General features: G+C 53.3%; 7 protein-coding genes across 7 annotated transcripts; 5 read left to right on the forward strand and 2 right to left on the reverse strand.

The window, feature by feature from the left end:
- Window positions 1–33: 33 nt before the first annotated feature.
- CPAR01_14318 (uncharacterized protein) lies at window positions 34–1,489 on the forward strand (the record flags this gene model as incomplete). The annotated part of the gene is made up of 5 exons (XM_060498569.1): window positions 34–103; window positions 720–841; window positions 1,083–1,114; window positions 1,170–1,189; window positions 1,242–1,489. 5 exons carry the CDS (start codon window positions 34–36, stop codon window positions 1,487–1,489), a joined length of 492 nt encoding a protein of 163 aa, XP_060342630.1.
- Window positions 1,490–2,708: 1,219 nt separating this feature from the next.
- CPAR01_14319 (uncharacterized protein) lies at window positions 2,709–2,978 on the forward strand (the record flags this gene model as incomplete). Its single annotated transcript, XM_060498570.1, has 1 exon — window positions 2,709–2,978. One exon carries the CDS (start codon window positions 2,709–2,711, stop codon window positions 2,976–2,978), a length of 270 nt encoding a protein of 89 aa, XP_060342631.1.
- A 2,344-nt stretch (window positions 2,979–5,322) lies between these two features.
- On the reverse strand, window positions 5,323–7,052 carry CPAR01_14320 (asparaginyl-tRNA synthetase; the record flags this gene model as incomplete). The annotated part of the gene is made up of 3 exons (XM_060498571.1): window positions 5,323–6,528; window positions 6,589–6,712; window positions 6,781–7,052. 3 exons carry the CDS (start codon window positions 7,050–7,052, stop codon window positions 5,323–5,325), a joined length of 1,602 nt encoding a protein of 533 aa, XP_060342632.1.
- Window positions 7,053–8,947: 1,895 nt separating this feature from the next.
- On the forward strand, window positions 8,948–10,149 carry CPAR01_14321 (uncharacterized protein; the record flags this gene model as incomplete). The annotated part of the gene is made up of 4 exons (XM_060498572.1): window positions 8,948–9,137; window positions 9,197–9,330; window positions 9,388–9,505; window positions 9,563–10,149. The coding sequence occupies 4 exons, from the start codon at window positions 8,948–8,950 to the stop codon at window positions 10,147–10,149; spliced, it is 1,029 nt and encodes a 342-aa protein (XP_060342633.1).
- Window positions 10,150–15,617: 5,468 nt separating this feature from the next.
- CPAR01_14322 (Sec23/Sec24 trunk domain-containing protein) lies at window positions 15,618–18,835 on the reverse strand (the record flags this gene model as incomplete). The annotated part of the gene is made up of 4 exons (XM_060498573.1): window positions 15,618–15,704; window positions 15,767–17,297; window positions 17,351–17,448; window positions 17,501–18,835. The coding sequence occupies 4 exons, from the start codon at window positions 18,833–18,835 to the stop codon at window positions 15,618–15,620; spliced, it is 3,051 nt and encodes a 1,016-aa protein (XP_060342634.1).
- Window positions 18,836–19,801: 966 nt separating this feature from the next.
- CPAR01_14323 (RNA-metabolising metallo-beta-lactamase) lies at window positions 19,802–22,780 on the forward strand (the record flags this gene model as incomplete). The annotated part of the gene is made up of 2 exons (XM_060498574.1): window positions 19,802–19,947; window positions 20,008–22,780. The coding sequence occupies 2 exons, from the start codon at window positions 19,802–19,804 to the stop codon at window positions 22,778–22,780; spliced, it is 2,919 nt and encodes a 972-aa protein (XP_060342635.1).
- A 471-nt stretch (window positions 22,781–23,251) lies between these two features.
- On the forward strand, window positions 23,252–24,844 carry CPAR01_14324 (uncharacterized protein; the record flags this gene model as incomplete). The annotated part of the gene is made up of 2 exons (XM_060498575.1): window positions 23,252–23,384; window positions 23,766–24,844. The coding sequence occupies 2 exons, from the start codon at window positions 23,252–23,254 to the stop codon at window positions 24,842–24,844; spliced, it is 1,212 nt and encodes a 403-aa protein (XP_060342636.1).
- Window positions 24,845–25,082: the final 238 nt, after the last annotated feature.

Here is a 25,082-nt window from a genome sequence, read left to right on the forward strand (position 1 = left end):
TTCTAACTTTTTTGTCACAGTTCAATAGGTAGGATGGGATGGATCGGCTCTGGCACAGTTCATCCTGTTTCCGCAGAGCCTATCAGCACATTCGGTGCCAACAGTCAGTTTGAGCAACCGCTTGCCTGTAGCTCACAACCTCGATGTTGGTGAAGTGCAGCATTGGCAGAGAGCTTATATGCGGTACCTGTCGGGTTGAAAGCCGGGCTAAGGCGTGCATGTTTTGAAGCTGCAGGCCCTCATCCTACGAGTGAAGAACTCCATCCTACAACAAGGCAGCTGAGAAGAATCCATCTTTCCGTCCTGTATTTGGAGGGACGCCTCTTGATGCCTAGCGACGGCCCTACATTGACCAAGATGGGAGAGGCGGCCGGTACCGCAACAACTTCAAGCGAAGACGGGCCGCGGACGCGGGCTCAGCCTGATCGGTGAGGTGCTCATCCCCGTACGCCTATCCCAAGAGAGCATTCAAGGCCGACCTACATATCAAAAAGTGCAGCCTACATGGTTCAGGAAGTCGTCTTATTGAAGAGGCGACTGCTTCATCATTCTGAGAAGCATGCAGCGTGGAGTCTGTGGGCGAGATCGGGCGCCAGGACTACATGTAGCCATTTGAGCCAGGAACCGGTTTGCTGGGTCTGCGGACTTCCACTCAGCTCGCTAGAAGAACCGCCGTATGATTTCATCTTTCAAAGCCCATCACGCTTCACCTTCCCTAGGTCGGCAGGACCAGCGATACCGCGTACACGCTGGCGAATTCGGGAAGCTAGCCGGGATACCGCTGTCGCCATTGGCGGTACAGGTCATCGAACGTCGGATGAGAGTTTGCGAATCGCGAGAAGTAAGTCGTCCGCGATCACAGACGCATCACATCATCACACCATCGCCCTTGGAGCAAGGTGAACAGTTGCCACGAGCAATCCTCTCAAAGACTGATGATGGGATTCTCTACGGACACGTAAAGTAAAGGCCCCAAGTGAACAACTGACCATCCGAGAATGTGATGTATGGGTAAAGTCGATGACGAGCTCCTGAGCTTAACCTGAACGTGCCTTACTGAGCTTTCACGCCTGCTCGTATAGACTCCACGCCTCTCTCCATCTTGCACACCAAGGTAAGTGGACCAACCATCAACCGAGTATCCGGATATGGGACTGTTGAGTTTTCAGACAACAAAATGAAGATCCTGGTAGATTTGCCGTATATGCAAGGTCAATGATAATGGCATCCCCGCTGTCTAGTGACTTCCGTTGGACTAGGTGTACGAACTTCTGTATCAGTGATCATTCCCTGTAACATGAGCCATGAGCTGGGTATTTCACTGTTGCCTGGCGATGTCCAAAAAGAGTCTGTACGGCGTGAAAATTCTCACTTGATGATCCTTCGCCCGACAACGAAAGCCTCCAGCTCCTCTTCGATCCTCTCACATCGAGAATGGCAGGTGCCTGGCGATGAGAAGTCCACGACGGGTGTGCGGCGGCGTCGGTGACTGATGGCTGACATGGGATGAAGGGGACCCGCTTGAGCGGCACAGAACGATGCCCGGCCACGAAAATGAAGACTCTAATCTGAACGGGCGGATGCCCGGATACGTCGGCGGCCCTTGGAGAAGATCCAACCGTTCCCCCTCCTCATACCAAAGGTCCCCTACAGTCCCGAAAGATTGGCAGCCTAACTCCGTAGAGAGACAACACTAAACCAACTGCTCTAGTGCCGTTTGGTCACCGGATTGATGCATTGGCATTGAGGCAGTGCTGGACCACCCCCTCTCCGAGTCCCCAGTTCCAGCCGAGCCAAGACCAGCCAGTCAGACTCGATGAGATGAGATTTTGGGGGTGTTGAAGCCTTGGAAGGATTTGTTGGACGCTGGGCGAATCCACGGCCCCGATACGAACGGTTATCTAAACCAACGCCGGTGCTTGGTGAGGTTGGGACACTCTATCGCCCGTATACCACCGGCGGCGCCCTGACTACTGGACGAGAGCCGCCGCCAATGAACCCCGAAGCCTGGGGCGCCTGCTCGGATACGTCTTGGCAACCCTGCTTGTCAAATTAAAAAAAAAAAAAAAAAAAAAAAAAAAAGGGTTTGTTGATGGTTGTCAATGTGAACCGGCGTCTTCGGGGCGGTTCTAACTTCCGACATACTCACTGGTCGCCAGCATCGTCCCTGTGGTAGAGATATCCCTTGCTTCGTGCTCGCAGGTTACAAACTATGTTCTCTATGCTGACCAGTATGAACCTCAACATCCCATGTAGGAAAGCAGAAGAACTTCAGCTGCGTAAGGCGGCAGAACGCAGTCGTCCACTTAGTGTTGGAAACTAGCATCGAAAAGGATGTGCGAGCGCTTGCGAGAGACAAATAAATGGGCCGGTGTGATGAAGTCACGCACCTTGCCTGTCGGTGTCAGGCCACCCAGGAGAGGATGAAAAACATAAACCTCAGCCAAAGAAGTTTAGTTCCCCTTGTTGGATTCGTGACCAACACCAACACCAAGTTCCAACAAGACAGACGGGCGTTGGTGCGCCATCCGTCCAACCAACTCTGGTGTGTGTGTGAGTGAGAACTAAGAAGACAGAAGAATGGCGCACAGGCCGTGACACTCCCTAGCTACCTTACGCAGGCTTCCTCGGCTGCTTGGCTTGGGGGGTCTTTTTCCCTCTTCCCACCGGGATCCCGAAGGTGTGCTTAAGCTTAATTCGATACTCAAATGTCAGCCACCACGCCATATCGGCCTTCATTCGTTCGATGGAATTCCGGGTTGCGCCCCACACACAGTCATTCTTCTGTTGCTTTTTGCTCTCTTCTGGGTCTCGTTATCCCCTGCTTGCTTCCGAAAGCGAATGCTGCTTCCGCGGTGGAGAGAGAGAAAAGGCCCTGTCGGCTGCCCTGGCATACCTGGATTTTGAACAATAACCCGCGGCGTAATAAGGATTCAGGGGGCGGTTCGCCAAATCATACATCATCAAAAACCATGTAGGATTGAGGAGCGGTTGGTCTATTTTGCTGACGCGGCCACCACCCCCGGAGCAAATCTTTCTAGTCTCTGAAAAAGGAGCAATGCCAAAAAGGAGGATGGGAAGATACGGATAAAAAAATGCGCACTAAATCATCGACGGCGGGGAACTATCGATAGCGCCATCCTAGATTCCCTCGTGGCATTGGGAATGGAATGCGCGCCGGCAATATCGGTTCCGCTTGTTCCTCTTCGTATGGATATTCCCGCATCCCATCCGTCCAATGTCTATCACCACAACCGACTACGAATACAGTCGGCGTCCGTCTTCTTTGATAGCCCCTCACACCTTTCGGATTGTGGGGAGTCGACGGGTGATGCTCAGCTGCCAGGTTGCAGCAGTGGGCACATTCTCAACTAACTTGACCAAAGTGACAAGTGTCAAGAACGGGAGAGACGCCGTTCTCGACTGCCGCGTGGGCAAAAAATGTGCCTCATCCCCACGTCGGACGGTCGCCGTGCTGTTTTCAAGATGCTTGGCTACGGATGGCAGTCTGCCAGTCAAGGTCTTGGTTGTTGACGTCCCCCACTTCAGGCGAAGCTTTTGCTGATCTTCCTGTCCCCTTTCGGGTGCTGAGTAGGTGCCACTTACTCTCTTTCGGTTTTCTGACATGGACTCGAAGCCTTGTCTCTAGAGACCAGAGGAACTGTAGCATCCATCTCCCTGTTATGGTGATGAAGGGCAAGGCGGGCGGGCACGCAGGTCAGCAGTCCTTTGACTCGGGCAGTTCATCGAGAACAATGCCCGGCTGGGGGCTCGGTGATGTGTGCCCTGTCTACTCCGTGCCCAATCTAGTAGATCGAAACCGAGCTGGACGCCAAACGTTCGCGTTCTTGTCTTTCATAAACAGCTCGTGCCAAGCATCTTGGGTGATGCTTGGCAGAGTTGGCGTGCGCATATCATATCAGGAAGGGCGTCCGTCCATCTCGTTCTCGAGAGAAAGCTAAAGGGGGCACTCGGTGGTCACCACACTGACTTCAGCGGTGCTGGAACAAAGAGGTGGTAGCCGTTAAAGGCCCCAAGAGAGGCTCATGGCCTTGGCGTCACCATAATATCACGATCTTCGATGATCATTGCTCACGATCTGTCTTGTTTTCCGAGGGATTCCCAGACTCCAGAACACTGCCACACAATCTCCATCCAGTGTCTCGCCCATTATAGGAACGTAATTTGCCTGTGCCGAGGACGCATTCCACGGCGAACAATCAATCAAACTTTGCTATCCGAGGGACGGAATATCCCTTGCTGGCGCATATTCGTCGTCGATTTGAAGACTTGACCAGTCTATTCTAGTCTGAAAAGAATAGGATCAAAGAGGCAGCCGCAGAGCATCTTGATAGCAGAGATGGCGGCCTCCATTTCCGTAGTCACATCCGCAATCAAAAGAGTCGGGGAGCCGTGTAAATGGTATATCAGCTGCGGCACTGAGCACATTCTAAGTGATTCCTGAAATCCTGGAGCCGAAATACTGCTCAATATCAAACCATCAATAACAAAGAGGTCATCCTGCAGATAATCATGCTCGACGAGGTCAACAACCTTGTATGCTTGGGAGGGCTAGTGACTACTTCTCCTAAACAGCACTTATGGTAACAATCCAAGAAGTGACGCAACAAGTAATTGATATGTCTAGATATATCGGGTATTGGATTGTACAGGTGTTGATACAGAGTCCGGAGTCGTGTCATGTGGCACCAGACGCAAGATCATGGGCAAATTACAAAAGATTTAAACATGTGTTCCGTGAAATTTGAGGGTATGTGGTCGAAGATAGGGACGGCTTTGGTCAACGATAACCAACCCAAGTGATGCTCCGTGACTCTCAATTCTGACGGCGGCCTGCCTAGGCCCATCCGTCATTTTGATGGGCGACTTGAGATCGCCTTCAACATCGGCTTGCACAACCCTGTAATGTAGGTGGTCTGATTCGCGTTGCATACCATGTGAGACCGAGCCACTGGATGCTTGGTCCCTTCCGTCGTACAACGTCGCGTGATTATCCCATGGGTATCGAATTCTGTCAACTGCAAGCCACGGTGTACATAGCTTTGAGCTTTGCAATCAGGTCTCAGACGTCGCGCTTGGCAGCTCAAGAGCATGGTGCACATGCACAAGGCGACTCAAGGTCGACCATCTCAATGCCAAGTGAGGTTGCACAAACATCACGCATCGCCGTGCAACTTCTGTCGTACTGGTTTCATCAACCCCGTCTTCCAGAATCCCAGGTAGGCAAAGCTTAACGAGGCACCGCATCGTGAGTTGGTATGACTTGGGCCCCGGTTCATCCTAGACTGTCCTCTGACCACCTTAGCAGTCGCACCGGCCAAACCAGCGTGGAAAAGCCACAACGTCTCTGACATTAGGTACTCCCACAAGATAACTCAGCAATCTATCGAAGCCCAGGCCAAAGCCGCCGTGTGGATTGGATCCCCAACGACGGAGGTCAACATACCACTCGAGATCGCTGCCGTTGGTGTCATCGCGTCCGCCATCAGCTGGAGAGCCCATGCCGCGAGCCTTCATAGTCTCCAACAAGTCCGTCAAGCGATGCTCACGCATTGAGCCGCCGGCAATCTCGCACAAATCGGGGACCAGAAGATCAAAGCAGTCGACTGTGTCACCTGGCAGATCATGACCGGAAGTTGCGGTGTCTGATTTCCTCATGTAGAATGCTTTGATCGCCCGAGGGTAGTGGGTAACGAAGACGGGAGAATAGGCAGAGGAGTCGCTGGTGGCACCGAGAGTTTTGGCGAGGAACTTTTCATGCTCAGAATGCAGGCCGCTTTCCCATGTAGGCTTGATCTCGAACTGATGTTCTTCTGCCTGAAGCAATTTGATCGCATCGGCGTATGTGATGCGTGGCCATCTGGAAGCTGGGCTCTGCATCATCCCCTTCCAACGGCGCTCCACTTCGTCGATCGGAACCAGGTCATCTTCCGCTGTTCGTTTCTCTCCGGGCGCATGTCGTTGTCGCAGTTCTTGCGCAGCGCGAGTCTGATATAAGCCAGTGACCAAACTACGGAGCATGTCTTCAACGAGGTTTGTGACTTCGTCCAACTCATCGACGAAGCTCATCTCCGCCTCCAGCATGTAGAACTCGCTCATGTGTCTTGAGGTGTCGCTCCGCTCCGCTCGGAAGGTCGGCGATAATGTCCATACATGCCCCAGAGACTGAGCTAACGCCTCAAGATGAAGCTGAGTGGACACCGTCAAGTACTTTGGCGAGCGGAAGAACATGTTTGCTGGCTTGTCCTTGCCCGTATTCGAGATTGCGGGTGTCTCGGTCGAGCCCGTAGCAACGTTGAAGACCTCGCCTGCCCCTTCGCAATCTGAAGATGTGATGATGGGCGGATGAGTTTGGGTAAAGTCTCGAGAGGCGAAGAACTGAGTCAACAACGCGACGGCTTCTGATCTCAATCGCAAGATTGCGGCATTCAGTGGTATCCTGGTTCGAAGATGGGGCATGGTGCGAAGGTAGTCGGGTGTTTGGTACTTCTTCTGAATCGGGAACGTCTGGGTTCAATGACGGCATTAGCGATAGTTCAGAGAAAAGAAGAAGGGCAGTGAGCCTACCTTTGCGTCAGAGGGGCCTAGGATTTCGACATGATCGACTTTCAACTCGTGACTTTGACCGTCTGTTTTGGAGGGAGTCCAGACACCCCGTAGGCGGACTGCTGCACCGACTCGCAGGTTTGCGCTGGGAGATTATCAGCAATCACGGCTTCCGAGACAGTGGCCAAGCTTGGGGATCTGAGAGGGACACACCTTTCTTCGTCGCTCCTTGATACCAGTGCCTGGATAGGCGACCGTGAGGAACCGTCGCCAATATTGACGAATCGATCTGTCTTCATGTTGCGAACAGACCGGACGTATCCATTGACGACAACATCTTTGACTTCGGTTTCGGGCTTCCACTCTAGAAATTGGGCTACTGTTCTCCGTGGTGCTGTAGAGAGGTATCGTCTGTGGATGGGTTGGACAAGGAGCCAAGATGGGCGCGCAAGCTTGCGCAAAGGGAATGTTGCCGCAGTTCGCATGATGAAGATAACTTGGGATCTGTCAGACTACCGCGTCATGTTGTGGAAATCGAAGCATTCGACCCTCGTGATCTGCCAACAGCAGGGGTGAATGGTATAGTTGGACAGCGGAGGGGTTGCGACTACAAGGAAAGGAACGACGTCTTTCGCGACGACATGCGACGGATGACTGAGGTCGGAGCTTGAGAAAAAGTCTACGAATGGGAAGCTTCAATTCACCTAAGTGGGGCCCCTCGGTATGTTAAAGTAGAAATACTTATGATCGAACCTACGCTGTGCATATAAGAGGGTTCCTGGACTTCCTGCAGCTTTCCCAGGTTCTGGAGATAAGATAAGATAGGAAGCAGTCTTATCGGTGGAAACTCCCGGGGACCTACGCAAGGTACGTACCGCCGAGTTGTCTCCTCGACGGCCAAAATACCTTAGCCACCACAGCTCCTCCCGTCTGCATCCCTCCACACCACAAACATCTCCTCTCGAATCGGATGACATCCCCGGCACTTCACGTCTCCCCCATACTCCAGCTCTAGGCCTTCTCTCTCTACGATTTGAATAAGACTTGTTATTGCCAAATGTCCACCTTAAACGCACCATGCCTGATCCATATCCCGGTCCGACTTGTAATCGCAAGAACCTGGGCTTCGAGTCCTTGTCTGGCTGATCGAGTCCAATTATTGACAGAATTCAACATTTCATCAGCTCCGCCCTCGACTCCCGAGACACCAAACACCGGACACGGGTGACGACTTCGGGATAATGCAGTTGTTGGCTAGCAACCCCATGACATGGATCTGGAATCCAATCGAGTACAGTCTTTTCTTCTTGGTCCCAAACTTCGTCTCCCTTCAGATCGAGGCCGCAAACCCAAGTCGGAACCTGTCTGCAAGTCATGGAGAGCATGGATCCGCATCCTCGGCGGGTAAACAGACACCCAACGTAGCCTTGTCACCTCCCATCGATATTTTGCCTCACTTCCAAGATGTGCTCACATCTCTCTTCATTGCGCCCAACCTTTGGACAGGCAGCCCTGCCTAGTGGGGGCCCAAGAACCATGAAGCTGGGTTTTTTGCTTCTTCCATGCCAGCTTATTGCTTATTAGCCCGCGGTCTAAACAAGGCACGGCACGGGCTGCTGGGACTCGCAACTATTCTCCCTCGCCATCTTTCCCTACTTTAGCTCCCGCCCCGCCCAAACTGTCTTCAGACCCTAGATACGGATACCTCGCCTTAGCCAACAAGATATGTACGGACCCTAACTTCGACCCCCCCGGTTGCACTGCTTGCTCCCATCGCCCTATCCCGGCTCGCAAGAACGCCTCAAGTGAGATCTTGGGAAACAGGAAGATCTCGTATAACTGCGGCAGATTGCAGTAGTAACTCGATCGGATCCCACCTACCAAGACCACGGGAAGACTGACGTGACACGACCCGGGTTTCTGTACAAGCAAGACATATCTCATCACAACCACGGCAAGCCCACCCACCCTTTACGCGCCCTTCCTATACACTACCCTGGAATGTCGCAGACTTGACTGAGATCCGGCAAGTATTGGTAACACTCTCCCATACACCCTTCACCGCCCTCGCTTCCTGGAGAGGCGAAGCAATTCATTCCTCTGCAAAGGGGCCCAAGATACCTCACCATGCTATTGTTTCTTTTCTTCCTTCCCGCGCTCCTGGTCTACAAGCCGCAGCTAGAGTTGCCTCCCGAGCGACTCTTCATTGCTAGGGGACGTATTTAAAGCCACGAGTGTACCCCACGGTTGGTGCCTCCCTGATCTCTTATTCCCAAGTCATACTCGCCGCATTGCGTCTGATCAAGGATCAAATCTACACAGCAACTCGACTTTCGTCACCGCCCCAAGAATTTCTTTGGCCTGCGTTCGCAAGCTTACAATGCCTTCCTCGAAGCCTTTGAAAATCAAGCCCTCCGAGGTTGCGGCGGACACCAAGAAGAAACTGATCCCAGAAGTCAACAGATACTTCCGCGAGGAGTGGCCCCCATACTCAGTTCTCTACTCTCAGCCGCTACTCCAGCTTCCGCTCAGCCGCCCGGCCTTCATGAGCTCAGACTTACCCAACTTCTGTAAGACTCACCCATGGCCGTCATCGATTGTGATTCGGAGCCACAGCTAACCATGGCAGATGTCGTGCATAGCGATCCTGTAGACTGCGCACTGGGCTGGGCTCAAAGTGAAGGAGTTCGGATCCCCTTCATCTGCGCCGCGAACGAGAAGCGACCCGGAGGTGATTGGGAGACAGGTGTTGTCGGTTACGAGGTATGTCGTCGATGGTGCGCCTTGTATAACACAACTCTGACTCGACGCGTTATGTAGGAGAGATTATGCCGTCGCAGCAATCTGTCAGCAACGTTGGGGTCTCCCCATCCGGATACATGCATGCCAACCAACTACCCGATCCCGATCGAAGGAGCCATCTATTCTCCCGATGTTGGTAGGCACATGCGTACTACCTAGCATCTTGGTCATTCTTGACTAATGAAGTGTGCAGTTCGTTTCCGCCAGTTTCAAGATAGGATCGAGTCATTGGATATGAAAGATTGGAGGTCGCTGCCAGTTATTTCTATGCCGCCAGCTCGGTGGCCGAAGCTCACAGACATGGGACGAAAGTACTCTTTTTCGGAAGAGCGAGAATTGGTACGGAACAAGATGCGCGCCGCCTTGCGAATCTGCGTGTTCAACGGCTACAACCACGTTGTGATCGGCGACTTTGGCCTTGGCAATGGCTACCGCAACCCGCCCAAGGAGCTGGCGGAGTTGTGGCGCGAAGTCTTTCTCTACGACCCAGAATTGAGGGGCCAGTTTCTCGCCGTCATGTTCGCTTTCGAAGACGACAGACAGTGCACAGCCAAGTTCATCCTCGATGACATCGCCAAGAAGACGAAAGGGAGCAGCAGCAGCAGCTCTTCGAAAAGCAAGTCAAAGAGCTCGTCGTCATCAAGTTCAAGCGGCAGTTCATCCAGTCATAAAAGCGACTTCAAAATCTTCAGCGAAATCTTCGCGACGAGCGAGATAGCTAGAGTTCGGAGCCAACCTGACCCACGCTACGCCTTCTCTGCAATTATGGATGGGTCTTGACCGATTTGCTCTTGGCGCATCCTCGACCGGGTTAATGTCTCACTCATGGGTACTCGATGTAAGCCGGTGAGACCTGGCCGTACGTCAGGCTGGCTGAGGCGGTATACCCTGGGCAGAGTCTTGTCTCGCCGTACGACCTGTCATGTCAACACATGGCTACAAGAAAGGTGTTTTATGTCTCGCAACACAGGCTTTTCAGCACTACTAACGACTGATTCCCTGTCCAAGTGCGTTGATTGGTCCGCAATGACCTGGCAGGGGGATCTATTTTTTGCATTATTCGACCGGGCTTTCAGTTCAGCGGCCCACGCTGGTTGCTTTTTCTGCCCTTGCACGTCGGGCTGAAGCTACTTGCGATCTCGAGGGTCCCCGGATCTACAACGTCGGGCGTCGATTGCCTGTTCCGGCCAGTGAGCTCGGAGGGCTTCAATAGTGGTCTTTAAAGTTGTCTGCCTATTTCCTTTTTTTTATTCATCTCGATTTTCGCGGGAATTTGCTTGCTCTCACTGGTGAACATCATCATACGGTTGACTTCGGGTTGGCGGCGTTGGGAGTGGTAGGACAAAATGGCTAGATCCGATGTGATTGGGACCTAGAAGCTTTTGCAGGTGTCTGGCGTATTCTTCTGGTTCAAATCACAAATCCCTTCATATTCCATATCCGGAAGCAATTTTCAAGCATGATTGAAATCTCCCTCTTCCCTTTGCGCAACACGGTTCGCTCCAAAGATGTAGGGGCGACTGGACGTAGGGATAGGCATGGCGCGCGCAATTCTGTTGTCCAGTGGCCATTGGTGTGTGGAAAAGCATTGCCTTGCCGCAGCCGCCTAGTCTTCACCCTAGCAACGCGACCCTCCGGAAGGGCCTGGCATTCCATGCCAACGACAGCCTTGGCCACTGTGCTTGCTCAGCAGAACCCAGAGAAGGTTGACTCCCGGTGCCCCGCCAAGCCGAAGAAGGTAGTCAGACAGACCAAAGGGGAGAAATGCCTTCAGCAAGACTGGATAGCGGTACACTATTTCGACCCGAAATCCTCGCGCCTGAAGAGTTTGAGTTGAATGCTGAGGCTCTCGCCCAAAACGTCTTAGCAAGAACGGCAAGGTTAACATCCGCGACCATTGGAATGGGCCAGAGTCGCTTGTTCAGCCCGCTCCTCTATCGAATTCGTAATCGACATGTCCAAGTCATACTAAAGTGTTTGCCTAGGCACGTGCCGCGGCGCCACTTGACGAGAAAAAGCAAGCATACAGAAAGGCTCACCTGTCTTGCCCGTTTACCGGCAGCAAACCTTGGCTCTCCAACGAACACTCAAGAATCGGTGTCTCTGAAGGGATGAAAGAAAGAGCGGGAGCCTCTGACATGGTCTTCCCAATACCACGGTCGGTCAGGCTGACGAAGAACGATAGGCCGTCAGAGCTGAACATCCGAGGGTGGAGGGATCTTCGACCAGGATGGTGAGTGGCTATTGGAGGGCTGAGAAGACATCCATGTTTGCTTTTCCGGGAGCTGACATGATCTCAGGCGCAAACAACTCTGCATATGTCCTCGTCATGATAGAAAAAAAAGTCTACCGCTACCCCGAAATCCAAATACCTCACCCCTGCCTGCATGCCAGATCTTGAGCGGGACATTCGATCGGCTGGAACTTTGGGTATCACTGCGTTGGCTCTCCCCATGACGACCCCCCACCCTCACCTACACAAGCAATGGGCTCTTTTCCCTCCCCTCTTGAGAGACAATACTGACTCTGGACACTGGTAAGGTGGCCCTTTGAGGCGGGGAGGATCCGAGAAGACTATGAGAAGTCTATCACTTCTCAATTTTCCGAACCACCAGATGGTTGATCCGAGGCATCTTGCCTGTGACACATAGTACGGCCGAAATGCGCAAGACCCGTTACGGCCTTTATCTACGGGTAGAGATTTCGTGGGCCACGAGATTCCCGCCTTTGCACTTCTTATCCAAACATACGACGAACCTGCCTCCCTGCCTTGCTACCCGACTGACGGGGACACCACCCCAGAGATCCCAAAGACTTTGGAAGTCATAGGGAGGGTCGCGGGTTAGAAAGAGGGTTTATCTTTCGAACCCCTGGAACCGGGGGCTGACGCCACCAGGGCCCGACCACGCGGGACCGGAGGGCACTCCGCGGTCGAACATCCCACAGCCCTCTTCAAATGCTAGCCCTTGCATAGTCCCCTACCATCCAATCACACCTCATTAGCTCAGGCGAGAGGTGCCGAGCTGGACTCCCTGCCAATACCCCGATGTGGTCAGTTACACCAGACACAGACATCGACGGAGGAGGGGCGGGGGTGAAGATGCGAAAGACATTCCGCGAGGACTATCTCCATTCAGGGAGAGTGTCCAATGCGAGAGGTATCTCAAGTCTACACTTTCTCTCTCTTGCTGTCCTTCCCCCCCAAGTGCCCCCTCTCTGCCCGCGCGGCAGTCAAGGGATACACTGGCGTCGCTTTGGAACTAAGTTTAGTGGGCAAATTCTGCCTTTTCTTCAAACTCTTCATGAAGTGGTTTCCCGTTCTAGGCTGGGGGCTAAGAAATGATTGCTAGCGCAGAGTTGTCGTCATGCCCCTCTTCTCTCTCTCCTCCCCCTGTATCATCAATGATGAATCTCTTGCCGCGTGCATGTTGATCCTTGGACGCTGCATTGGACTCGTGAATGGCATGGGTGTGCGGGTGATCGCTGCTGCGTCGACGCCCAACCCGTCGTGCAGCATGACATGATACTCGACGGATAAAAGGAGTGGGACAAGGCGGCAAACCACCTTCTTTTCGCTCTCCCAACGGGAGGACCCAAAACATCATGTGCGGCAGAGCATCAGAGACTTTCTCGTGGTACATCATCATTTATCACGGCTCACCGCTTTGAGGATGAGAGACATGTAGGGCGGTGACCATGCCCACCGCTAACGCTTCCTCTTCTGGCACTTTGAGCCGCCCAAAATAAGACGAGGCGTTCCCGGATGGAGATCCCGCCTTGCGTTGGGGAATGGAGGGTTTTTGCTTGTCTACGGGTGGACTACCTACCTAGGTATTTCCCCCTCCCTCCTCTGAGACATGCATGTAAGCCTCATCGGGGAGAAGAGGTCGGCACGGTCGGTCGGTCGTGGGTAGGCAAGGTAGGCGAGGAAGAAGAAAAAAACGTATCGATCTTCGTCAGGGATCACGGATTTGCTGCAGCTGCGCGTAGATCAGCTAGATGAACACCCCGACCACCTACCGAATCCATCAATGCCGTTTCCTGCTGCCTGCCTGCCCGCCTTTCTATCCCGAGCGCCAGATTGACGGGGGTGAAGGAGGAAGCAGAGAGGCCCAGCCCGTCGCGGGTCGGTCGTCTCATATTGGACCCGTCCAGATTATGCACATCAACCTGACCCTGGTGTACCGAGAGAAACCTGCCATCTGGAGTTTGGGAGACGAGTGGGGAATACGGGAGACGGGATGGGGGGGCTCGGAGAGAAGTAGTATGGGTAAGCAGCCTTGGTGAGCTAATAGAAGGCCACTCGGGAGGCTGCATGTTTCAAGGCCCTCAGACCCAACGACGTCCAGTCGTTGGTGTCCTGTGCTATCATTTCGTCTTGCCTATCCTCGTTCCATCGGGCCTACCTTTATGCCGGCGTGGAAAACGGCCTAGGGAAATGAGGTACGGCGGGTAGCGACGCCGTATGACCAGAAAGTGAGCAAACTTGGAAAGGTAAATAAACAATCGCGCTGGCTGTTAGGAGTAGGCAGGAACAGCATTGCGGAGATGTTCCCAGCACGCCTCCAACGGTCTAACGAATTGTACAGACACTACAAAGCCAGAAAGCCACCGGCTTCGTGTCTCAGAAACCTTGAGCAAACGTCATTTACCGAGGGAAGCAGGTTTACACAAAAGCGCGATGAGATTTGACCGTGACCAGCAATTCCCCGCCCCTTCGAATTCTCCCACCCGGGTGATGTCGTGCGAAGCTTGGCGGAGGGAACTATGGATTGGGTGGTGCATCTCGGGCGGTCTTCATTCCTCTATGATTACTCCCGTGCTTGAGTGTGTTCATATTTAGACACTGGTGTTCCGTCAACCATCACATTTCACATCTCACAGTTTTGTATCAGATTTTGTGCGAATATGAGGGTGTGAGTGAGATCCTGGCTTTGCTTTCAATGGAATCCGGTGGAGTATGCCATGGAGTCTTGAAATTATTCATCTGGGTGTGCCATTATGCCATACTGCATGGCCCAACCTAGAAAGAGAAGTACAAGACTTGTTTTCAATGGTGTTGAACGCAAGCCGGGAGGGATACAGAAATTCTCAATGGGCTGCGGTCGCACTCGCGGCTGCAGGTTGCTGGATGAGATGTCATGAAGCATGCGCAGGAAATGGGTATCCAAGGGGATAGAGTGACCAGAATCGTGAATGTCCTCCAACAAGCATCGTCCGTTGTAGTCGATGGCCGAGCGGTACAATTCCAGCCTTGAATAGGTGGAAGCGTATGTTGGCTCACGGTCCTACATAATGCCATGGATAGCTTGTTTTTTTGTCATTTTCCGCCATAGTAATTTTGGTGGCGGGCAATGTTTGGCCTCGTGACTTGTTGTTTGGGTAGGTCCCGGTACTTCATGGAATACACGGAATACCATCACATGTTTCGAGACGTCGCGGGTTCGAGTTGAGGTCTCCTCGCGACTTCTTCCATTTTTTTTTTGGGTATATTTCGCTATTGAGGAAGGATCTCTACTGACTGAGATGAAACATAATGATAGCTGTGCTTGGGAGACTGCAGTGTTGCCTCTCGGAACGGCTCTCCAGATCAAGAGACAATGCTTTCTCCAGGAAAGACCGGTAGGCTGGACCCTGCAGTCTAGTCTCCGCGGGTGGAGTGCTAATACTGAGGCGACGAGACCACGACGTGGCTTTGGCAGTGGCCATCGTGGGAGTCAGCGCACACGTATTGGCCTGGGAAGTAGGGACGTTGATCTTCGAAATTTTCCTTGAAGATGGAGTCTTCCTGGCCTCATCTTGGCTTCCTTCCATGGTTTGGTCGGTGACACGGTTGGCATGCCATGCCGTCCGTGACAGTCGACAGGCTGATTGACGGTTGAGCGCTCGCCAAGACACGACCAGCGACTTTGTCGCATGCAGAGCAGCATGGGCAATGCCCACTTCAGGAAAAGGGCGTGATGCAGTCGTGGAATATAGGGTGCTAAGAGGGTGAACAGGGCGATTGCTTGACACTACTCATCAACACAAAAGAGGCTAGCCAGACTCGTTCAGCAGTCTGCTGGAAGTAAATTTGAATGGTTGTTTACTACTTTCTTTTCGGAAACCCTGGACACCCAATGTATATGCAGTTCTGACAACGCTCAAACCATCAAAAAAAGTTGAACCCACGCCTCCGAGACTTCCGCTCGATCGACTGGCGCCTCCTACTCCCACACACAGTCACTTCCTCCTTGCCTCCGCCCTTTTTACCAGTAGTTGGGCCTCAGACCGGCGAAGCCTGCTAGTGCGTTGGCGTCCGTCAGCGGGTCCTCTCTCTTTCTTTGGCCAGAAAGCTATCATGGGATGTTAGCGGCATTTCTTGCTAGAAAGGGGTCATGGGGTAGATGTATCTTACCTCGAGCTGGACGCTCCTGTGAAGATGGACGAGCCAGTCGACATAGCTCTGTGCCTCGTTGTTCCTGTCCTCGACGAGCATGCGCGCAAACTCGTACTCGGCACCATCAATACCTTGTCTCGCAAGCTGGATACCCAGACCCTTGGAACCCCGCATCGTCTTCAGGAACTCGACGATATTCCGTACTTGCGCGTTCAAATGTGTCTGGAGCATGGGGAGCGATGAAGTATACGCGTCGAGGCTCTGGAGGGTTGTCTTGTCTTCGCCAAAGAGATCGGCAATGAGGTTCGGTGAGGTCTGGGAGTGGAGCCACAGGAGACACTGCTGGCCGTTGTCGACGAGATAGACGCCGCCAGGTTCCACGCGAGAGAAGGACGTGCGAATCGCAGGCGGTACCTTGAGATGGCCGGACTCGTCAGGGAAGCCCTCCTCTGGAGTGAGGTTGTGAATGGGGATCATGCGCGGATACAGGTATAAGCTAAGCTCCTTGGCGCCCATGGAACGGATCATCCTCATCTCGTGGACTCTACGGTCGGAACTCTCGTTACCACCCTTGAAGGCGCGGCACTTGAGGAGACCGAGCATGTACATGGAGAACTCCTTGAGCCTTTCCGGCATGACCAGCTGGCCGTCTGGTTGCGCTGAAGTCAAGAAGTTCTTACGGTATGCCGAGAGAATGTCGATCGTACGCTCCGTCAGGTGGTTGCGGACATCCTTCAGCGTTGCCGAAGTACTTGCTAGTTTTGTGCTTGCCTCCTTGGCCAAAATCGTGAACACGGCATCTTGGTCGATGAACTTGACGCTATCCCTGGGGTTGTCGCACACACTCGCAATAATGTTTGAGCAGCGCACTCTCCGCTGGCCGGAAGCCGTGGTGTACAGCAGCGCCGACTGGAAGTGGGCGTCGAGTTTCGAGTCGAGCTTGCCGTCATAGGAGAAGGTAACGCCCATAGCCTTGTCAGCATCAATAACACCAATCTCCAGGTCGGCACCAAAGGTGTGGTGGATGAAGTTGCCGTGGTACCCGTTAATCTGCAGGCCGTTCGAGCAACGAACCTTCATCAAAGCCTGGAAGCCAGTCTCGCGCGTAACCGCGTGCTTGATTTCCATGGACAGCTTCGTGTTGTCACGGGCCCCGATGAAGTTGGGGTAGTAGAACGTCTCTCCACCGGTAGAGGCTGCAACGTGACCGACTGTGGCGATGTCAAGGTATCCGCCAGAAGGCGACGCGAGGAAGAAGTCGGCACCGATACCGGTGGCCACCATCTTCTCGGCCACCTTCTTCCATGCCGGGTGTTCTGTAGAGAAGAGCTTCTTGTCGATCTCTCCACCGGGATGCTTTCCATCGTCGCGGAGGAAGAGACGGCCAGGGCCCCAGGTAGGCAGAGCCGCCAGAGAACAGACGATCTTGCCTCCGGTCTTTTCCAATGCGGCAACAGCAGAGTTGAGGGTCGCCAGGAGGGCCGGTTCGGGGTTCTTAATGTTTGAGAACATGGTGGGCAGCATGGTCAGCAGAGATGTGATTACATCCCTAGACAAGTCAGTCAGTGCGATGGTCATATTATACACAGCAGGCAATCTTACTTAGATTCGTAAGGGTCGACAAAGAGACCGTCACTCAGGGGTACGAAGGGATCCTCAAGATCGGGCATAATCATCATCTGGGCTTGATCCAGGGCGGGCTACGATTGTTAGTCCATTGTCCAATGTCTGGAGTCCTGGGGAGCAACTCACATTGACGTTGTAGAAGTGGATGTCCTTGTCATAAGTCACGAAGCCAACCTTGGCGCCAGGGGGAATGCTCTTCTTTGGCTCGCCATTGTCATCCCGTTCTGCGTCTTCGCCACCGTACAAGGCAGCAACGATGCCCTCACAGAAGGACTCGATGAATCCCTTGTTGAAGGACTCCTGGGTAACATCAATGACGAACAGCCAGCGCAGACCAGTAGGCTCCTTCGTCCAGTACTCCTTAGGCACTACAAACTCCACAGTACCCCTGGTAAGCTCTGGGCGCTGATCGCGGTCCACCCTTACACCTTGGGGAGTGAGTGCGGAGAAGTATTCGGACGGGGTATCGTTGGGGTAAGTGCACAAGTTGCAAACAAACTTATTGCCGCCGGACCGGAACATCATGAAGGGGTTGACGTAAGCTCTGCAGCGACGGCATCTCGGGGGGCCAGAATCGCCAAAATCAAGGACTGGAATCTCGAGCTCCCCGGGCTGGAGAGGTGCCATGGGCTGAAGGAGAAGACCCATTGGCAGACCAGTAAGTGCAAGGCCCTCGGCATTGGACGGAATGCTGTTCAGTGTCAAGCGCGCGAACTTGGGCGAAGCATTGCCCTGGTCGTAGGCAACGTATGAGACAGTCGAGGGAGGTGGCAAGTGCTTCTCAAAGGTGGGATAAACATTGGAGAAGTAGTGTTGTTGAAGAGAGTCACGGGAGACTGGCACACTAGGCAGGTCGTCGAGAGACAGCTTCTGGTGTCCGGAAGTCTGAACTACAGCCGGGGGTCCGCCAGCATCGGTGCCGTTTCGGGTCGCAAATTCAGCTGGGGAAGCGGGATTGGCGGGTGTAAATGTCTGGCCCGCGGCGACGGGAAACTGGTTCATTTGAGCATACTGAGCTTGCGAAGGGTCGTTGAGGAAGGCCGTGGCATTCGTGCCGGCAGCAGGGATTCCGTTGAAGGGTTGCGACGAGCCTGTCGCCTCGACCTGGTGGTATGCGTGGCGGTCCTTCTTCTTCCTCCTTGCTGTACCGTGTCCATCACCGAGTGACATGCCTCCCATTTGCGCCGCCAAGTTTTCCTGAGACTGGAAACCAGGATTCTGCGCATACTCCTGACCTGGAGGGGCCCCATACGGCTGTGCCTGAGGTGGTGCGGAACCAGGCTGGCCTCCATAGTATTGCTGTCCTGGAGGTGCAGGGGCGCCGTATGGAGTTCCCTGCTGGTATTGCTGCCCCGCGACGGGAGGGGAGAACTGGGGAGGTGCGGGCTGCGTCGATCGATTGGGGTTCGAAGGGTCTTGTTCGCCCTGGCCCAGCTGGTGGTACATGCTAAAGTCAGACATGTTTGCAGAAATGGGCGGTGGTCGGTGTGTTGGAGGGTTGCGTGATGGGAAGCTCGTGGTCGATTGCTCGGGGGAGTCGAATTAAATGCGGGCTAATGAAGGTACCGTAGCTTTCAAAAGCTGAGGTTCGGAGGCACGGCCAGCTAGCTATTGTGCACCGTCAGAATCGGGTATCAAGGTCGAAAACTCGCAGAGGGATTGAATAGAAATGCGCGCACGCAATCAAGAGCGCGCCATGCCTTGCAGAAACGTGGAAATGGGATGTTTGGCGGCAAAGTCGAGAACAAGCCGAGCTTCTGGAAAGGTGACAAGCTTGAATTGTGTCCCCTTTCGATGCTCTGGCCAGACGCACGAATCAACAGGGATCCGGGCCAAATTGACACGATAACTTTCCGATCTGTTTTTCCAGGCCCGGAGTTCTTTTGGCAGGTGCTCTGAGGTACCTTTCTATGTATCTAGCCCTTCCCGGCCCTGGCCAATGCGGGAGCTCCAGCAGCTGTCCGTTGGATCCCGCAGAGCCGGGTATGTCTCCACTGAATCGAAGAAAACGGTTCTAGTCCTAATAAGGAACGGAAGAAAGTCGCCGCTATCCCGATGCCTGGCCTGAGAAGGGGGACTTGGAATGGGGTTGACCCACTCTTCAATGACGGAGCCTTAGCTGGCCCCTGCTCTCCGATCAGTCCTGCGCAGCGGTACGTACCCCAAGCACCTTGCACGTAGCGAGCGCATGCAACCTTGGACTTTTGGTTCCTAGATTCTTTTACGCGACACCTCCGTTGAACCTCAAACCCCACGACTCACTGCGCTTGCAACAGCGACGACAACGAGATTATTATCTGACATTTGCGCGCCAGCGTTATGGTCGCTGCTTTTGCGCTTGCACCTTGAAGCGACTCCGTGTCGAATCAATCCCACTACTTCTACCTCCAGACAATGCATTGCGGCCCTGCCGAATAGATACCAATCATGTTTACCTTTTGCCCTCTTCAGGGCGCCCTTTCCGACTCAACAGCGTCGCAATCGATTCTGGAGCTCGATGGAGGCGTTAAGATTCTCATAGATCTTGGCTGGGACGAGTCGTTTGATGTCGAAAAGCTTCGGGAGCTTGAAAAGTAATCAGGCCCTTCCCCTACTCTGGGCGTCCTTCACGACAATCACTGACATTCCTCCAGACAGGTTCCGACCTTGTCCATCATCCTTCTGACACACGCCACGACATCGCATTTGGCTGCATTTGCCCATTGCTGCAAGAACTTCCCCTTGTTCACGAGAATCCCCGTATACGCTACCCGACCTGTCATTGATCTAGGTCGCACCTTGACCCAAGACCTCTATGCATCCACTCCTCTAGCCGCGACAAAGATACCCCACGGCTCCCTGACCGAGGCCGCATACTCCTTCTCTCAGCAACCAACGGCCGACAGCGACTTTCTTCTGCAAGCACCAACCCCCGAGGAGATTACTCGATACTTTTCCCTAATCCAGCCTCTCAAGTACTCGCAACCCCACGAACCCCTTCCGTCTCCCTTCTCGCCGCCGCTCAATGGCCTCATGATCACGGCCTACAATGCAGGCCACACTCTCGGAGGAACGATATGGCATATTCAGCATGGTCTGGAGTCAATTGTCTACGCTGTAGATTGGAATCAGGCGAAGGAGAATGTCTTCGCTGGAGCTGCCTGGCTGGGTGGCGCTGGAGGTGGTGGTGCCGAAGTCATCGAACAGCTGCGCAAGCCGACGGCCTTGGTGTGCAGTAGTAGAGGTGCAGAAAAGGTTGCCCAAGCCGGAGGCCGTGCAAAACGCGATGAGCAGCTCGTCGACATGATCAAATCCTGCGTCAGCCGGGGAGGGACGGCACTCATCCCAGTGGACTCAAGCGCACGTGTCTTGGAGATTGCATATATGTTAGAACAAGCATGGAGAGTAGACTCACAAACGGACGGCGGCAGCCTCAAAGCAGCGAAACTCTACCTCGCTGGACGGAACATGTCGAGTACTCTGCGATATGCACGAAGCATGTTGGAGTGGATGGACGACAATATCGTTAGGGAGTTCGAATCAGTTGCTGATGGGCAACGGCGTACCAATGGCACCGAAGGAAAGAGCAAGGAAGGCGTTCCATTTGACTTCAAATACCTGAAGCTTGTTGAACGCCGGGCACAAATCGAGAAGCTCCTCTCGGGCTCCGCGGATAATGTTCAAGCAGAAGGAAGGGTTATTCTTGCAAGCGACGATACTCTGGAATGGGGTTTCTCTAAAGACTTGATCCAGGGTCTTGCGAAAGATTCCAGGAATTTGGTCATCCTCACAGATAAGCCAGCCAAATCACAGACTGAAAGACCATCAATAGCCAGAACCCTTTGGGACTGGTGGACTGAACGAAGAGATGGCGCTTCGGTGGAGGAGTCGAGCAATGGTAACAGTCTTGAGCTTGTCTATGGTGGCGGTAGGGAGCTGGAGATTCAGGAGGCCAAGAGGCAAGCATTGGAGGGAGAAGAACTCAATGTGTACCAGCAGTGGCTCGCGACTCAACGCCAGCTTCAAGCTACGCTGCAAAGTGGCGGCGGGGCTTCCCTGCAAGCACCCGCAGATGCTGCCGACGATGTCTCATCCGAATCCTCGTCAGACTCTGGCGAATCCGATAACGAGCAGCAGGGCAAGGCCCTCAACATCTCAACAACCATGGGTCAGGCAACACGTAAGAAGGTTGTTCTTACAGACGAGGACCTCGGCATCAATATTTTGACAAAAAAGCGCGGTGCTTATGACTTCGATGTGAGAGGCAAGAAGGGTCGCGAACGATCGTTCCCTCTCGTCATGCGAAGGAGACGAGACGACCAATTCGGAGATGTGATCCGCCCCGAAGATTACTTGCGTGCCGAGGAAAAGGAAGAAGATACACCGGACAACGACGGTCTGAGGAGAGATGACGATGACGACCGACTTGGAAAGAAGCGCAAGTGGGATGACGGCAATAACAAAGCAGCAAACAAGCGCCAAAATAATAGGGCAGGGTCTGTGGATGACTTGGACGCCAATGCCCCAGGTGATCATGTCGCTGACGAGTTTGACGACGTGGAGGACGTTGCTGAGGAGGAGATACAGGGTCCTTCCAAGTTGATCGTCTCGACAGAGAAGGTCATGGTCAACTTGCGAATCGCGTTCATTGATTTCAGTGGACTGCACGACAAGAGGAGTTTGAACATGTTGATTCCATTGATCCAGCCAAGAAAACTCATCTTAGTTGGCGGCACTGCGGACGAGACAACAGCCCTCGCAGTAGACTGCAAGAAACTGCTAGCCGCCCAGATTGGTGCGTCCGAGGAGAGCGCGATCGATGTCTACACGCCAGCGATGGGTGCCTGGGTAGACGCAAGTGTCGACACCAACGCATGGGTGGTCAAACTTGCAGACAGCTTGGTTAAGAAGCTCAAGTGGCAAAACGTTCGCGGCTTGGGCGTCGTGACTGTCACAGGCCAGCTTATCGCCGAGGCATTGGCCAAGGAAAAGCTCATCGAGAAAGACGACGGGGCCAACAAGAGGCAGAAGACAGAGGCTGAAGACGCTGAAGCCGTTGAGGAAGTCAAGAAGGAGGAAGACGGGGAAGACGAGACTACCGAGATCGAAGTAGTACCCACGCTGGACCTACTGCCTTCAAACATGGCTTCTGCGGTGCGTTCGGTCGCACAGCCGCTACACGTGGGTGACTTGAGGCTCACGGATCTGCGGCGAGCGATGCAGTCGACGGGATACACGGCCGAGTTCCGTGGCGAGGGTACGTTGGTGATCAACGGCGCGGTGGCGGTACGGAAGACGAGCACAGGCAAGGTTGAGGTGGAGAGCGTGGGTATTGCGGATGCGGCGACCATGATGCAGCACCGTAGCACGTTCTATGAGGTGAAGAGGATGATTTATGATGGTTTGGCCGTGGTGGCTGGAGCATAGGCGCAACTCATAACCATCGTAAGGCTACTCGTGTACTTTAGGACAAGATACTCGATATCTAAATACAAATGGATTGGCAAGGATGCCTTGAAGCATGCAATTAGTTTACAGCTACTTTTAATATTTGAATACTGCCCAAAGTAGGTCGGACTCGGCTTGTGCGTTATCAACTCGGAGCGCATTCAGGATATTACGGTCCCTCAAGACTCCGGCGGCGGACTCTCAAGGCGAGGCAGTCATGGACTTTCGATCGTCTGAAAGGAAGTTGATTGATGCTTGGAGTTTTAATATCATGTTCATCCCTCCGGCCATAGAGCCTGTAGTGTTGCGGAATCGGAAGCCGCCCAGTCCACGTTATGCTTTCTGTGGCACCGCGATCTTGGCCACTTCGGGGACTCGAATGACCGGAATTGAGGGGAGGCAGCTGTAAATCGCGAACGAAATGACCGCGTATGTGCTGTTCAGTAGTCAATGGGAAACAAACTTCAGACTCAACTCGGGGTATCATGCCGAAGGTCGGAGTCTACGCAACCGGAAACACCGTCGAGGTCTTTAGCTGCGACACCCTGTCTGAGCATTCAAGTATTCGATAGTGTCATTGTACGTCTGAGCCCCCCTCGCGTCAAGCCCGACTCTGACGGAAAAGCTAGTTCAACAACGAAGGCTAATCACTGCAGAATAATCTACCGAGGACCAACGGAAGCATCGATGAAGAACATTGACAATTGTCTCGTGCGATCCATGCATTGCTACCATCACAACGAGATGCAGATTTGATAATCTCAGCGGGCCGCAATGCGGCCTTTCTTCAATTCTTCACTTTAACTTACAAAGATATTTTTTTGGGGCAGAATACGCCTACCCTCGACATTTTCTTCGATTCCCAGCTCCTCAAGCCATCCAATACTTCTGGCCCGGACATTGCTATACCTCGCAAATGGCCTCCAGAATCTACCTGCTTCTACACCCAATACAAACCATCTGGATCTCGGATGCTGTGCGGAAGGTGCCATGCAGAAGTATCTCAGCGGTGCCCCCTCTGTGACCGGACATGATCAACTCACTGGCTCGCAAGAGGGCTTGGAATGCTTGATCCTTGAGACTGTCTTTCACACCAATGCGGGCAACCTGCGTTGCGCTTGGATGGTGCTTCGAAGAGCTATCGGTCTTGCCCAACTTATGGGCTTGCATCATGATCAACCAGACAAACTTGTGACGCTCGATCCCCAAACAAAGGCCTCAGCATCAGTCATGTGGCATAGGATTTTAAGTCAAGAGAGGTACTTGGCTCTAATGCTCGCCCTACCTGCTACAACTCTCGATGATCCGTATGCAGCAAAGCACAAGTTCGCCCCTGAGGAATCTCCTTGCGACTACCTTGAACGTCGTCACAGTCAGATAATGCGCTGCATCGCTACTAGGAACGAGAGCATCCAACTTGAGGACTACGGTGTCACGCAACAAATCGACCAAATGCTGCAGACGTCAGCTCAAGAAATGCCCCCTGATTGGTGGCTAGTCCCAAACACACGACTTAGACAGCGGCCTGCAATCATAAGTGAAGGGGAAAAGCTTGAAACCACCCTTCGGATTCTATTCCAGATTACGCAGTTCAATCTGCTCATCCTCCTACATTTCCCGTACATGCTACGGTCCAATTGCCGCGCGAATCACGAATACAGCAGAGCGGCGCGTTCAAACGCAAGCCGCGAGCTCCTGAGTCGATACATCAGCTTCAGATGCGCGAACGAGATCTCGTTCTGTTGCAGAGCCAATGACTTCTCCGCTTTCACGGCGTGCCTTAGTCTGCTTCTAGCGCATATTGGGAGATGGAATCATGACGCTGATGTGGTTGATTTTCTCGTCCATCAGAGAGCGAGTGATCGTACTTTGATCGAAGAAGTCATTGAACTCATGTTGGAAGTGGATCATTCCGATAGCGGCTCTCTACTGGAGCAAACCGCTTCTATATTGAAAGCCTTGTTGGATATGGAAGCGGATGCTGCTAGTCGCTCGGCAAGGTATTTAAAGAACCCATCTACTGACAGCTCCGGAGATGCTTGATGTACTAGTCGGTGCTTGCGGATCAAAGTTCCTGCACTCGGCACTATCAACATCATACGTCATGGCATGCCCTTGATATCAGGAAAGTCTGCACATTACAAGGCGCATGAGTATATGGAATCGGGGAATGGGGCCTTCGATACAACTGGCGGAGTCGAACAGGCCCAGGAGGAACAACTCCATCTCCAAGAACATGCAACTTTGCGGAACGAAGGTCTTCAGCACACGAGCCACTACA

This window comes from Colletotrichum paranaense, assembly GCF_030867605.1.
Source record: "Colletotrichum paranaense strain IMI 384185 chromosome Unknown Scaffold_15.1, whole genome shotgun sequence".
NCBI lineage: Eukaryota > Fungi > Ascomycota > Sordariomycetes > Glomerellales > Glomerellaceae > Colletotrichum > Colletotrichum paranaense.